General features: G+C 39.1%; 1 protein-coding gene across 1 annotated transcript in view; it reads right to left on the reverse strand.

Annotated features, from left to right (window-relative positions):
* LOC114662203 (interaptin-like) overlaps nucleotides 1-13,493 on the reverse strand; it is a 137,796-nt gene extending 124,303 nt beyond the window's left edge. The window contains exons 1-2 of the mRNA XM_051935367.1: nucleotides 13,352-13,493; nucleotides 9,364-9,396 (exon numbers count right to left, since the gene is read on the reverse strand). Coding sequence (XP_051791327.1) covers nucleotides 9,364-9,396; nucleotides 13,352-13,478 — 160 coding nt within the window. The 5' untranslated portion in view covers nucleotides 13,479-13,493. The remainder of the gene's footprint in view (nucleotides 1-9,363; nucleotides 9,397-13,351) is intronic.
* Nucleotides 13,494-14,619: the final 1,126 nt, after the last annotated feature.

Here is a 14,619-nt window from a genome sequence, read left to right on the forward strand (position 1 = left end):
AAAGAGTCAGAGACATAAACTGGAGTTGGTGGATCAAATATATCAGCACAAAAAATGGAGCATCTGGTTCAAACATAAGGTTAGCTGCACAAGCTGGAGTAGGTGGCTTAGCAGAGTTAGCATGGGACAAGACAATAGATGGTTCAGCACTGGAGACAGCATACCTACGTATAAAGCAGATGATTCAAATAAGACAGCAAAAAATACTGCAGTAAATGGCTCAAAAGGTTCAGCAGTGAAAGCTGGACACTTGGGTGCAGATAGGACTGGAGACTTGGATTTAAAGGACATAGCAACAAAACTAGTTTTCTGGTGAGCGTTAATTTACCTAGAAGTGTATTGCTCTGATTTATTGGGTCTTTACCTGAGCCATCAGAACATTATCATCTAAGTCATAAAAAGTATCACTCTCCTCTAGATCTACCACCTTCGATCCATTACTCCTTGTAAGCGATTGTAGGTACAGATGCAAACTATGGGGTAAAATGCCTTTATGCAGTGCAGTGCTATATTTCAGAAAAAGTTCATCATCCTTCTGTAATGGCTTCAGTACATAATCTGGCTTGGCTAGGACAGAGCTATGTTTTAGTTCATGTTGTTTCATTTTTTTACGGTACTTCGTTTTGTTGTGTGTGCAGTACACAAAATGGACAAAGTGATGTGAGACCTCGAAAAATGAGCCACAGAGTAGGCCTGAATCCCATGAGCCTACCCAGAAAAGTACTTTCAAGAGCAGCCTGGGACTTACTCCTCAGCCTGGCCTCAGCCTACTCCAGGGGCCTCATGTATAAATGGTGCGTACACACAAAAATGTTGTTCACACCTGTTTCCATGCTCACTTTGAGAAGTATAAAATCTAAACTTGCCAAAAAAGGCACACACATTTTTATGGCAGTCTCAGAACTTGCGTACGCACTTTTCTGCTCAGTTTTGCAAACTGGCGACACCCATCATCAAAGCAGTGTCACTGTTTCTGTGTCGTTTCCCTTCTTTTTCATATTCGCATCCATGATGTAGGCTTTATCAAATACACCGAAATTAATTGCATATCGTTTACAAATTTAATTCACCTGATTGAAATCATTCTATAACAATATAATGGTGCATGAAGTGGACAAACTATTCCAACTACCACAGCTGCTAGAAGACATCGCAAATGGAAGAATTAGAAGAGAGTGCATATTTACAGATGATGACGACTGGCTTCTAAGTTGATTTCGATCTCCAGCAACTATCCTCTTGTAGCCGTGTGCTAAACTAGCACATGCTTAATAAAGGCAGACTTTGAGGAATTGTATTTTACCTCCTCCTTTACAAGTTCTGTCCACTCTCGGGTTTTTAACCACAGGAGCTTTTCAATGTAAACTTGCTGACTGATTGGGTATTTCGCAGTCATCACTGAGTTGCTCCATGCCAGCTGTATAAGAAGGGTATTATCCACTTGTCATCCAAATGTATAAGATTTCCTTACACTGTGGTTGAACTGGGAAAAATCAAAGTGCAATTTGTAGCAATGTCTGGTTTTCCAAATGTAATCGGTGCAGTCCACTACACACACATTGCTATTGCAACGACGCCAGACAAGTTACATCAGCCAAGGATGAATCACCAAAAGAATGAGTGGGCATTGCATTATCTATAGCAGGAGAAACTATAAAATGACAACTCTGCAAGTTACCTCAAAGAGCCATGTAAAGAGCAGAGAATCTATTCATTGTGGTGCTCTGTGCCGATGCTACACTATGAAGGCACCTTTAGAAAATGAATTTGCGAATGTAAACAGAAAGCATTTCTTCTCCATTAATGTGCTGCTTTATGGTCCACTGAAAGTGTGTCGCAATGTGCAAGCATGTAGTGTGCTGCATAACATTGCACACAATCATGGCTTGCTCGTACCTGAAGAGATGAGATATAATGAACCTGACCCTGACCCACCAAATGATCAGCTAAATCAGACAGCGTTACAACTTTGTTTGAATGTAATTAGCAGAATGTAAAAACATTTAATCAGGTGCGGTATTTATTTTTTAACCAATTCATTTCATTTGTGGTCAATATCAAATAGTACAGCCCTTATATTTCTTAGTTCATTGGCCACATCTCTTACAGCATCCACTATTGCATTTTGTGTCTCCAGAACAGCAAAGATCCAGACAGTCGCCCCGTGGTTTCCATGGCAGAGGTGTGTGTGCAGCCAGTGTCTGAAGATGTACTCAGCACAGCAGCACCATCACTGCATGGATTCGCTTTCTCGGTACAGGGGTCAGCTTTTGTAATATTGTCTGAAACAGAATAAACAGATGGTGGGCTGCAACTTGCCTTTCACGTCGACTTTGATATTTGACCACTTTTTTTTATTTTGAGCACTTGAACATTTGAGTGCCTTCACAACACTGTATCACTCTAGCAATTTCTTTTATGTTGCTTATACGTATAGTACGTTTTTTCTTGGCTCCACTTCGCATTTGCTGAAATTCTTCTTTGTTCCACATGCTTTTGCCATTGTCTTTTAAGAAAATTACTCAACAGAAGGGGCTTTTATATCAATTTACATATTCAAATATGTAAAATTCTGGGAGGAGTCGGGGCGGGGCTCCTCCCAGAATTTTAACGTGTGTTAAATTTCATGTTCATTGGGATTTATAAACGGGAAGTGCGTGGAACTTGGCGTACACACAGCTTTATGCATCTGGATTTTTTTTTCCAAAACCACTGCAAAGAAGTCATAAAAACCAGTGAAAAAGAATAGGAGCACAATATTTACAACTAATAACCACCAGCTTTGCCAGAGCGCATTTAATGAATCACAGAGGGACTGCAATTTCCTTGGGCATTTATATAGTAGGGCTGTGAGCTCAGCCTCTTGGTGAACCATCCACAAAAACACAAGGGACGTGGCAGAAAAACATCCACACATATAAAATAAACCATAAACAAAACATCAATGACCTGTGTATTTTATTGATTTATTTTTTACAATGTTGACTTTTGCAATGGGGTGAATACCAGTGGGGAAAAGTTTAAATTTATTAATGAAAATGTTTTACTTTGTTATCCTCTTTCTCTCACTGAATAAAAATAAAATATTGAATAAAAAACAAATCTAATTCAAATACATATTTATAAAAAATAATAAACATAAATAATATTAACATAAATAATAATAACCAAAGGACCATAAATGAACAAAAGGAACACACAATGGAATTTTAATGTAAGCGGTAGTCCTAGATCAATGACCATTAAAGCAGAGGGTCTTGTCTCAGGCACAGTGTAGTTGCATGTACGCTTCTGTTCTCTATTGATGAGCTTTTGTTATGATATTCTTCTGCCATAAAACTTTCATTTCTTTATAATGCTTAATTTATGTTCTGTTGAGAATACTACATGTCAATGTCCAGCCACAAGAGAACAAGTTGGATAACATCAGATCAAGGATAAAATACAAGGCTAACGCCATCAGATTGTGTAATTTGGCCTGTTGAATCTCTCTCTGTTTACTATATGGACTGAACAGAGGAGTCCAGCAAATCAAGGTTGAGATGTACAGTGTGTCTCATGCTTAACAAAAACTAGTGCCACTGCGGAAATGTAGCTGTTTTATCATGCTACTGCTTGCCCAGTATGGAGCTCCTGACAATTAAAAGCTGGCCATTTTCTCTTGCCCTGGAGTTTAGATTAATCATTGTCATGGCAGTGTATATTTAACTTCAAGTGGCCACTGACACTAATGAGATGGAACTTTATGAGACACTTTGTTTGAACCAGATGTAAGGAGAGCTTTCAGGACAGTGAACACCAGCAAGACAGCAGGTCCACATGGCACTCCTGGATGTGTTTTTAAGCTCTGTGCAGATCAGCTTGCACCAATGTTGTTCAGTAATATTTAATCTCTCACTCTCTTTAGCCCAGTCAGTCCACATCCTGAACCAGGACAGTGCCTAGAGCTACATGATATCCTATTGTTAATTCTCTAATATTAAGTCATTTATGTCTTACTAGTCATTTAGCCCGTTACAATAATGGGCGCTAGAACAGTAGTGCATAAACATTATTAGGAACAGTCTATATTAAATGGCAAGGGACTTTGACCTTATTCTTTTTGTTGGTCGTATTTTTCTTTCTTTCAGCCTTTCTTTTGTTGATGTTTACTTGCTGAGCTGACCGTTCTTCGTGGGCTGCCGCTGTGTATTGTGTGTCTTTAATTTTCTGTGACAGTATACTGTCTTGTACGGCTCTATTCAATAAGGGCACACACAAAAAGACGAGCTTCAAAAGGGCGACCTCAATTGAGCGCGGCGAATAAAGGAGTTCGTAGATAATTTAGTTCAAATGGCTCTGGAATATGTGAAGAGCAACAATGGTGCAGATCTTTATTTACGCGCGCCATTATTCGCTGCGCCCAATTGGGGTCGCCCTTTTGAGGCTCGCCTTTTTGTGCGTGCCCTTATTGAAGGATACCGTCTTGTACGTCCGCTGGCTTGTACGTCCGTAATATACCTTTAATTTTCTCTGGCGGTAATACAGGCGTGTGCATCGGTAATATGCCTTTAATCTCCTCTGACAGTAATACTGGCTTGTATGTGGCTGTAATATGCGTCACTGTATTATGTACCTTTAATTTCTTCTCACAGTAATACTGGGTTGTATTTCCGTAAAACGCCTCTAACTTTCTCTGACAGTAATATCGCACATCGCACCGTGCCCCGCGCATGCGCACTTCACCAAAAGACACCCACACACGGACACCTGGACGCACATAGGGATTTTATATATAGAGATTAGATATATTTTTATAATATATCTATAATATTTTCATTGTACATATTAATATTTATTGACATTTATAGAGTTATGAATTTACTATTTATTGTCTGTTTATATTCTTGTAACGCACAGTTTTGGACTTCAGCAACTAATCATTTCACTACATAGTACTGTGTTTGATTGTATGGAACAAATAAAAAATTTGATTTGAATTAATTTGGTTTGAGAAAGCAGAGGACTAAGAAAGAATGAAAGGAATAAATGTTAGAAAACTGCAGCTTCATTTAAAAGCTCATATGGTACAGCATATAGAACTTACTGTATGCAATTAGCTGCTGCAGCAACATGGAAATTAAAGAATGAGATGAAATTAAGCCTACATGACTGGTCCATGTTTTTTTCTACATAATGGGTATTGGCTGCTTTCACCCATTGTCACACACGTGCGCATGGGAGGCAGCTAAAGGGCTCGAAGGAAGGTAATTCCACGCCAGACCAGGGGGGTGGCGAGGTGCACTAATCCTTTCTCTCTTTCCACTGCAAACCCGTTATGAGAAATTCCGTCTGGCCTCCATGTCATCCCTTCTGGTCACAAGGCTGATGACATTACTTCCAGTCCAGACGACGGCATTTTCGGTCATGAGCCTGATGATGTCACTTCCAGTTCCAGTCATAATTACCTCACTTCCTCTGCTTCACTTTAAAAACCCATCATCTCAGCCTCACCAGGGGCCTCATGTATAAACGGTGCGTACGCACAGAAATGTTGCGTACGAATGTTTCCACGCTCAAATCACGATGAATAAAACCTAAACGTGGCGTAAAGCCACGCACATTTCCACGGTAACTCATACCTTGGCGTACGCAATTTCTCCTCTCGGTTTTGCAGACTGGCAGCACCCAGCATCAAAGCAGTGCTACTGTTCCTGCGTGGTCACCCTTTCTTTCTTAGATTCCCATTCCTGACGCGGCTTTATAAATACACTGAAACTAACTGCATATTGTTTATTAGTGTAATGCATCCGATTGCAATTAAACTGCAGCAATATAATGGTCCAGGGAATAGCCATAGTATTCCAAATACCATAACTGCTTTAGCGTTGTTACTCTCACTGCATCTTCTTCTTCTTTCAGCTGGTCCCGTTAAGGGTTGCCACAGCAGATCATCTTTTTCCATATTAATCTCACTGCACCACTCAGAGTATTATATCACTGTATCTGAGTGGGGAATCACAGCAGCAGCTGATTGGAAAGAGAATTATCGGTATACAGCATGAAGCAGACGCTGCTTGAGCCACGGCAAAACGCTTTAGAGACTTCCCAGTACGGACTTCGCGGTTTAGAAGGTTTCATCCCAAGGACTCTAAACGCACTCAATCAGTCCATCAAGAGATCCTTGTAGAACTGTTTACTTATAAGTACAATAACCTCACTGTAAACTTGCACTACAGTTATAATATTGCACAACCTGCGCCTCTTTATAAAGCGCGTATTTACATATGATGACGGTATTCATTTTTAAGATGAAATTCAGCAAAATATGTTGATTATATTATACAGATAAAACTTTAACTTCATTTAAATAATCTGTATTGTTAATAATTAAACATGTGAGGACACGGTGCTGCAGCGCTAGCTAGTTCAGGGATTGTTCCTGCATTGCGTTGTATTCTTGCGCTGACGCGACACTGGAAAGATAGACGGATAGAATAATTAAACATGTACTACGAAGATATTTCAATGTTCCTTAAAAATTTTGAAGAATCGATATTCTAAGCTTACAGATGGCTTCACGTCTATTACATAGCTGATTGTGTGGCGATTGGGTATTTGGAGAAAGAAGAATAAGGACAGGAATTGGAGGTTAGTACGTTTGAAAGAGACAGTACTGCTGTGATAAATTATTTCATTGAAGGTCGCGCATGGCGCAGCAAGCCTCTTGCATGAGATATGAACAAGCACTGCGCCACTGTGTTCCCATGTTTAATAACATGCTTTCATTCCTATCATCATGAAAAAGATATCACGTATACATCTTAGTATTTTAATTATTCAGAGAGCTGTAATATCACGAATGTAATGGATTATGTGTCTTGTTGGAGAAAGAGAAAGCCCGTTTAAGAAGCAGGTAGTGATTCACACACAGAGCACAAAGAAGATCGAATACAGAACAAAGCATTTAACGTCCTACTTTAGTTACAATGGGATTTGAGAAACTAGTAAATTAAATGATTTTAAGATGAAGTTTATGATGTTCTACTTTAATGGCAAAATAAACTACGTGATTAAAGTGGAAATTTCGAGATAAAAGTTGACATTTCGTGCTTTTTTCCCACTGTGTGCCTATTTTTTTGTTTGTACCCTAATAAGCTTTCATATGACACTCAGACGGTGGGCTACGACTTGCCTTTTCACGGCGACTTTGATATGTGATTTCTTTTTTATTTCGGGCACTGTGCGACTTTGTGAACTTGAGCTTTCGAGTTTGTCCGACACTCTGTCACTCGATCAACTTCCTTTTGTTGATTATACCACTGTTTAAACCAACAAATAGTACGTTTTTCTTTTGCCTCCACTTGGTATTCGCTGAAATTCTTATATTTTCCCCCGTGCTTTTCCCATTGTCTTTTCTCAGAAGGCTATTTATATCGATTTGCATATTCAAAGAGGTGTAATTCTGGGAGGAGTTGGGGTGGGACAGAAGGCGCGTGCACGTGCGTTACTTTTCACGCTGATCGGGATTTATGTAGTGGAAGAACGTGAAACTTTGCCTATGTACAGATTTCTGCATCTGGATTTTTCTGTGCGTACGCACATTCCCGCTTTTGTGCTTACGCCATGTTATAGTGTGAGTTCTACACACGGCGTTATACATGAGGCCCCTGTTCTCTTTTTGATTCCAAACTGTACATACTTGTACACAAAATCAATGATTCTGTAGCCAGGATCAATTATACTGAAGGCTGCCCCAAACCTTATTTGGCTCTCTTTGTGGTATAGCGGGTCCGTGGCTTCTGCAAAAAAGGCTGGGTTTTTAAAATCTGTATAGCCGTGCCGTTCTCAGTGGGCATGATCGCACAACCGCAGGGAGTTAGTGAGGTAATTGGAGCGTGTCGCACCTGCACGTGTGGGTGCGCTCGTTCTTGATTCCCTCATTTGGTTCCTGCGGTATGTGATTAAGGCACTGCGCCCACGGAGGCATGCGGGGATGTGTATGAGTATAAATATGGATTGACACCAGAGAAGGGAATAGATAAATTGTAGGGGGAGAAATGGAAGGATCGAGGAAAAGAGAAAGCATGAGGTTAACGTGAATGAATGGCAGCTTGGCAGGACGATCTGGCCACCTTGGATGAGGAGACACCACAAGCTAGGCCCCCGCACAGGAGCGTTAGTCAGATGCCCCTCTAGGGTCTAGTTCGCCCCACTGAAAACAAGTGAGTGGGGTGAGCAGAGAGGTGTCCTCCCATGGGATCTGAGGAGCGACTACGGGTATGTAAAAGATCACGGGAGGAGAGCTGACCTCGACGGTCTGGCAGTAACGTCCAGAAGGAGGCCAAGACGGAAATTAGCTGAAGGGGCTCGTGGTTGTTGGTCTCCGCCAGCTGCAAACCCGCATTGTCACACTCTTGTCTCATCTTTTGACACCATTTATTAATTTTTACTGTGCTGTACTTTTACTTTTCATAGCTAGGGGACTCAGAGGAGGACCCAAACATCACTGAAGCAGATGTCACTGAGGTAGTTTAAAAAACTCCTGGGTGGGAAGACTCCAGAGGGGTGGATGATATTTGGCCTGAATTCTTAAAGGCTTTGGATGTTGCTGGGTTGTCTTGGCTGAAACTCTTACTCAACATTGCGTGGAGGTCAGGGACAGAGCTTTTGAAATATCAAACTGGGATGGTGGTCCCTATCTTTAAGAAGGGGGACCAAAGAGTGTGTTCCAACTTTAGAGGAATCACACTCCTCACACTCCCTGAGAAGGCCTAAGCTAGGGTTCTGTAATGGAGGATCCGATTACTCTTTTCTGTCGGCTGTGATGCACAACATAGAAGCTCTTACTTTTTTGCAGTATTGTGTCTTGTTCCTCTGTCTCAGCAAGTGAGTGCCCGTCTTCCTTTTGATGTATTCTAAATGTCATTTTGTCCATGCTTTGGTCTGTCATTACTATGAAAATCTCTCCACAAAACATACAGAAATGATTACCTTCCAGCAAAATATTTCTATTGCTGTTTCATTAAGTAGTTTTTATTTTCAAATAATGAAAGGACCAACTCACTCTCACAATTACACATCAATCTGATGTGTTTGGATAATTTTATTTTCTGGTGCATACAAATTAAATTGTCTAAACCATAGTTTTTTTGGATGTGTTAATAAGCATGTAAAAGTTGTCAGATTGCATGATTAAGTACCTATATATGTGTTCCAAAACTCCATAATTTACTAAAAAAGTAAATAATATTTTTAAATAATTTGGCTAAATTAAAATCTAAAAGAAGCGTGAAGGTATCTGCCTCTTCTTCTTTCTTTGTTTTTTTTTCTTTTTATCAGCTGAACTTAACAAACAATGAATACAATAAGACACAGACTCACCCAAATCTTGATGAAAGCTTGAAGAATCCATGCCTAAAAATAACAAAAAAGGATCTGATGTTAAATATAATTTCACTTCTGCCTGGCATTTTCATTAGAATACAACACCTTGTACTGGTGTTTCCCTTTACACAATTACGCAACTCATGTTGTCATGTAATAATATTTAATTTTTTAGTTCCTGGAAACTACATACTGTATATTAAATGCAGGCATTGTTATGAATTCTGAACCCACAGTTAGTATATTTTATAAGTATCAATCAAGATATACCTACTTGTTTCAGGACAAATATTCAGTTATTTACAAATTAGATGACTTATTATTTGATTTATTAGCTGTTTATCTCAGTGAATCCTTTAGTAAAATATAATGCCACGTTAAACAATTAGACACATGAAGAAGCAATGAACACAGTGATCATAAATAACTTGGGAAACGTATGAAATGGAGGCACACACAACAGAAGCAGAAATACACAATAGTGCTGTGGTGATGTCGCCATCATTATGAAAATTAGAAAAAAGTCAAATAAATATATAAAATTGAATTACATATGGCCAAAACACAAAATCATGAAAGATTTATTTCATATTTCAGTTTGTATCTTAGCTTTGCCCTTTACTTTTTAATGTTCCTGCTTGTGGTTTGTCTTCATTTTTCTTTATGTTCTTTATTTATTCTGGCTCCCTTATCTTTGCCTTTGTCAATTATGACTCTCAAGTGTCTCATTAATTAAATCAACTTCAAAGTCCTGTATGAGAGCCCTGCATGTTGGTATGGCATCAATTTGCTTTTGCAAATGTGTTCTTCAGTTCCTTTTCGTGTTTTCCTTTTTGTTTTGGTTTCCAGTCTCTTCACTATTTTGGCATTTTTTCTGCCTCTTGAGTTGGCTTTGGTATGTAGAATTGCTGAATTTTTTGTTTAAGGATATTTGGCTAGAAATTAATTCATCTTGTTGTTTCCTTAAATTCTATTTTTTAAAATTTTGTTTTGAATTTCTCATTTAAAGTTCCTTTGTTATTGTTTAGCTTGGGCAGTTTATTTTTACCAGTTAGCTATCCTAGATAGTCTTTTATTTAAGTATTAAGTTTCTTTTTTAAACTTACTTCTCATGGAATTTCGACTTCGAACTTGATATTTTTTATTTCTATTTTTGATAAGTACTGTATATACTCGCATTTAAGTTCTCCCGCGGATAAGTCGGGGCTTGATTTTACTGTATAATTTCCAGCATTTTATAATGTTGGTCATATAAGTCGAATGTGGAAAACACACGCTATTGATCCAGGAGATTTTGATATGCTAATGCCCACCTGAAAGAGTAACCACGGAGCACACTGCCTTTTTTTTTCTATGTATTGTGCCTACGTGACCACACGGTAATACCCGAACTATTCCGAACTGACATTTGCACTGTTTTGTGTTTTTTGTATCTCACACCCTCATACACCTTTATTGTAAGAGCATCCTTTATCTACGATGCAGCATTCGATCAGAAGAAAATATGAAGCTGGTTTTAAATTAAAAGTCGTTGAAGTGGCAAAAGAAATTGGTAACTACGCTGCTGCAACTAAATTTGACGTGTCTGAGAGACTGGTGCGAAATTGGAGGAAGCAAGAAGATGTAAAAAAAAATTTCAGTGTCGTATTTTTGAATGGGTGTATAAGTCAGGGTCTGATTTTATGATCAATTTTTCAGGTTTCAAGATCCGACTTAAATGCGATTATATATGATACATTGTTAAAATGAGTAGTGTGTTGGGGCAAAGTTTTTTGGCACCTTTGGCCTCTGTTTTGGAATAAATTTATAACTTTTCCTTTTTAAGTTTTCATATTGCTTTTTGTGTTGAATGTTGTTTCGTTCTCTTTTGGAATCCGAGACGCCCATAATGTCATGATGTTGCTGGAAATCTGTAACAAGATGTGGTGGAGATGTGTGTATTTTTATTACTGCTAATTTGAGCTTTACCTGCTTCTATTATACTATTTTTACGACCTTATTTTTGTTTGTTTTTTTTTTTTTTTGCTTCAGTGAAATTAAAACCTGGCTGGAGCAGAACTCTTTAAAATTAAATTGCAACAAAACTGAACTCCTGCAAATTGACACTAAAGCACAACTTAATAAAATGAACTCCTTCTCAGTCACTCTTGACATTGGTCTTGTCAGACCTTCTTCTAAGGCAAGGAATCTTAGTATCATTTTTCATTCCTCTCTTTCTTATTACACCCACATAAACCACATTAAGAAACTTTCTTACTTTCACCTCCATAATATATCCAATGTTTATTCTTTCTCTCCATTTCTAATGCTGAGAAACTTGTCCATGCTTTCATCACATCCCCCATCGAGTATTGTAGCTTCTAATCTTCTATCACAGCTCCTGTTGATTTAAAACTCGGCTGCAAGAGTCCTTACACAAACCAGCAACAGTAAGCACATAACAGCCATCCTGCTTCACCTTCACTGGCTCCCTTTGTCTTACAGAATTTAATTTAAAATTCTATTATTAACCTACAAAGCTTTAAATGGCCTTGCACTGGACTACATCAGTGACCTTCTCCATCACTATGCTCCTGTTCGCCCTCTAAGGTCCTCTGATTCTGGCAATCTTGTTGTACCCCACACTAACCTGCACTCTATGGGTGACATGGCCTTCAGCTGTATATCACCCAGACTTTGGAATGACCTCCCGAAATAAATGAGATCAGCTGACTCCCTTCACTCTTTTAAAGAACAACTTAAAACTCATCTGTTCAGGAAGGCGTTTAACTTCAGCTGACATTCTGCCACTTCTTTCAGTTCACTTCTCTGTCCAGATGCTCCAGTTAAATTGTATGTGTGTTATATCACAAAAAATGTTATTTGTTCAGGCTTTTCTTTTATTAAAGAATTTAGTATTTTACTCTGGTTTATTGTTTTTTATTCTATTTAATGCTTTGTATATTCTGTATTTATCTGTTTTAGTGTTCTGTACAGAAAATATTTGTTATAATGTAATAATGTTACATATACCCTGTTGTTCTTTCTGCGACTCTGTGAAGTGTCTTGATCATGGGAAAGATGCTACATAAATAAAATGTATTATTATTTTTAATATTGCAATTTAATATTCCAATACTTAGGAGCTTGGCTGGTATATCGGACTGTCCTCTTTACTAAGAGGCTAAGGAGGCAGTCATGTTGAATTCCTGTGTGACCACTGTGATTATTTCCTTACCAGACTGGGAGAAGTTTGGGGTCATTAATTTATGTGTTAATATTGACTGCTGAATGGCTTGTTGTTAGCACTGAACCTAATGTTGACTACTGAGCCTTTACATGTTTCATAATTTCATTGCTCAGTATTGCTACAGAGCAAAACACTTTGATAAAATGTATTTAAATCAATGCATCGTTCTGATTTCACTTATTTTAAAATCTTTATGTCTGCCTATCTTGGACTTGAATCAAAAGGGACAGACTAGCCTCACATTCGCAGAGTTCTGGGGTTGAATTCCTGTTCATGCACTGTTTGAGTGGAGTATCTCAAAGACGTCCATGTTAGACTAATTGAAATTCTGAATTTGGCTGTGTGTTGCAGCCAGTACTTGTGACCCTGAACTAGATGGATAAGTAAAATTGGATGGGTAGATCCCACTGTTCCTAAGATGCCCTGTGATGGCTTCACTCCATGTGGTACTGAATATTTATATGGCAGTACTATGATAAATACTCTCCATTTTTCTGACTCCCATTTATTCTTGTCCTGCGTTGTCACAGAGCACAAGAATCATCCTGCTGCCAGGCAGAATAGATCTTGTATGGTAACAATACGACCTTTCATAATGGAAAAGAAAAATTAATAAAAGTGCAATTGAACCTTTTAAGAATAAAGGCATTGTTCTTCACAATGTTGTATGTGCAGCAAGGAAAAACAATAGTGACATAAATGAACCCATCAAACATGCCCAGTATTCTAAATAGAAGATTAGAAACTAAAACAAACCTGAAGGTATTGATTTTCTTCTTTCTCCACAGAACAGTAAGAATGAAGCGTCCTGGATACTCTGATCAGCTCTGCAGCAGCACGGCTTGCTAAATGACAAATGAAAGGTGTCCCTGTCACTAAACATTGTGAGATCACCTCACCTAAGTGTACTATTTGCGTTGTAATCCACACCCTACACACTGTTGGGCGACTCCTCTTCTCTAGCTGTCGAGTGTTGTTTTTTTTTATCTTCTCACTTATAGAAAGTCAGCCCTCCTAAGTTTTGTTTTCCTAAGTTCTGCTTCCCATCATTTGTTTTTGTCTTTTTGTCTGCACTTTTTATTAAGCTGCCTATCAAATGATAGTTTCTACATGTCTCCAGTCTTATTTGATCTTTTGTTGATGTGTAATGCCCAGTTAAATATGAAAAAGAATGATAGCAACCTCTATCTTACATTTTATTCAGCATCTGGAGTTTGCTTCTTCACTTGTCTGTCCAGTTTTTTTTCCAGGTACTTCAGTTTTTCTCACAAATCCTAAAGTTAATTCATTATTCTAAATTGGCCTCATGTAGATGTGTGTCATGCAATGGACTGGAGCAGTATAAACCATGGTGTTTCTGTCAAAATGATTTATGACCTTTAAGCCCCGCCACTTTTTGATGGATGTGTGACCCTTCCATGAAACCTCCCTAGGGACCTGTCAAGGGGTGGGTTGGGGGGTTTTGATGGATGTGTGACCCTTCCTTGAACCCGCCCCCACCCCCTGTTTACCCCCAGGGACCTGTCAAGGGCCTTTTGATGGAATGTGCGCCCCTTCCTTGAACCCGCCCCCACCCACCTGCTTGGTTCTCCTTTCTGTCAAGAGCAGACTTGATGGATGTGTGCCCCTTCCTTCACCCCGCCCCCCTCTCCCGAGGACAAGTCTAGGCATGTCAGGGCAGTCGACATGTGCCCAGGTATGAAGGACCTGCCTCTGCCTCGGCTCCCGGTCAGGCAGGCCCTGATGACTGGCCCCTTCCACTTCTCCCGAGGACTGGCCCAGAGCATGTTCCAGCCGGAGTGATCTATCTTATAGCCTTTCCTGCCTCTACTGTTTTGGGTAAGAACTCCTGTATTTAAAATATCTATTACTTTAAATATCTAAACTTTGGTTTAGCACTTGTAAACCATTTTTTATTTTAGTCAAGCAGAGAAAGACCCCAGACAGTCTTTGCGCTGTTCCTGCTGTTAGTAGGCATGAGAGCAGAGCAGGCAGCCTCTGTGTGAGGCCCCAGGGGTCGAAGC

The sequence above is a fragment of the Erpetoichthys calabaricus genome, chromosome 12, assembly GCF_900747795.2.
Source record: "Erpetoichthys calabaricus chromosome 12, fErpCal1.3, whole genome shotgun sequence".
In the NCBI taxonomy this organism is placed as follows: domain Eukaryota; kingdom Metazoa; phylum Chordata; class Cladistia; order Polypteriformes; family Polypteridae; genus Erpetoichthys; species Erpetoichthys calabaricus.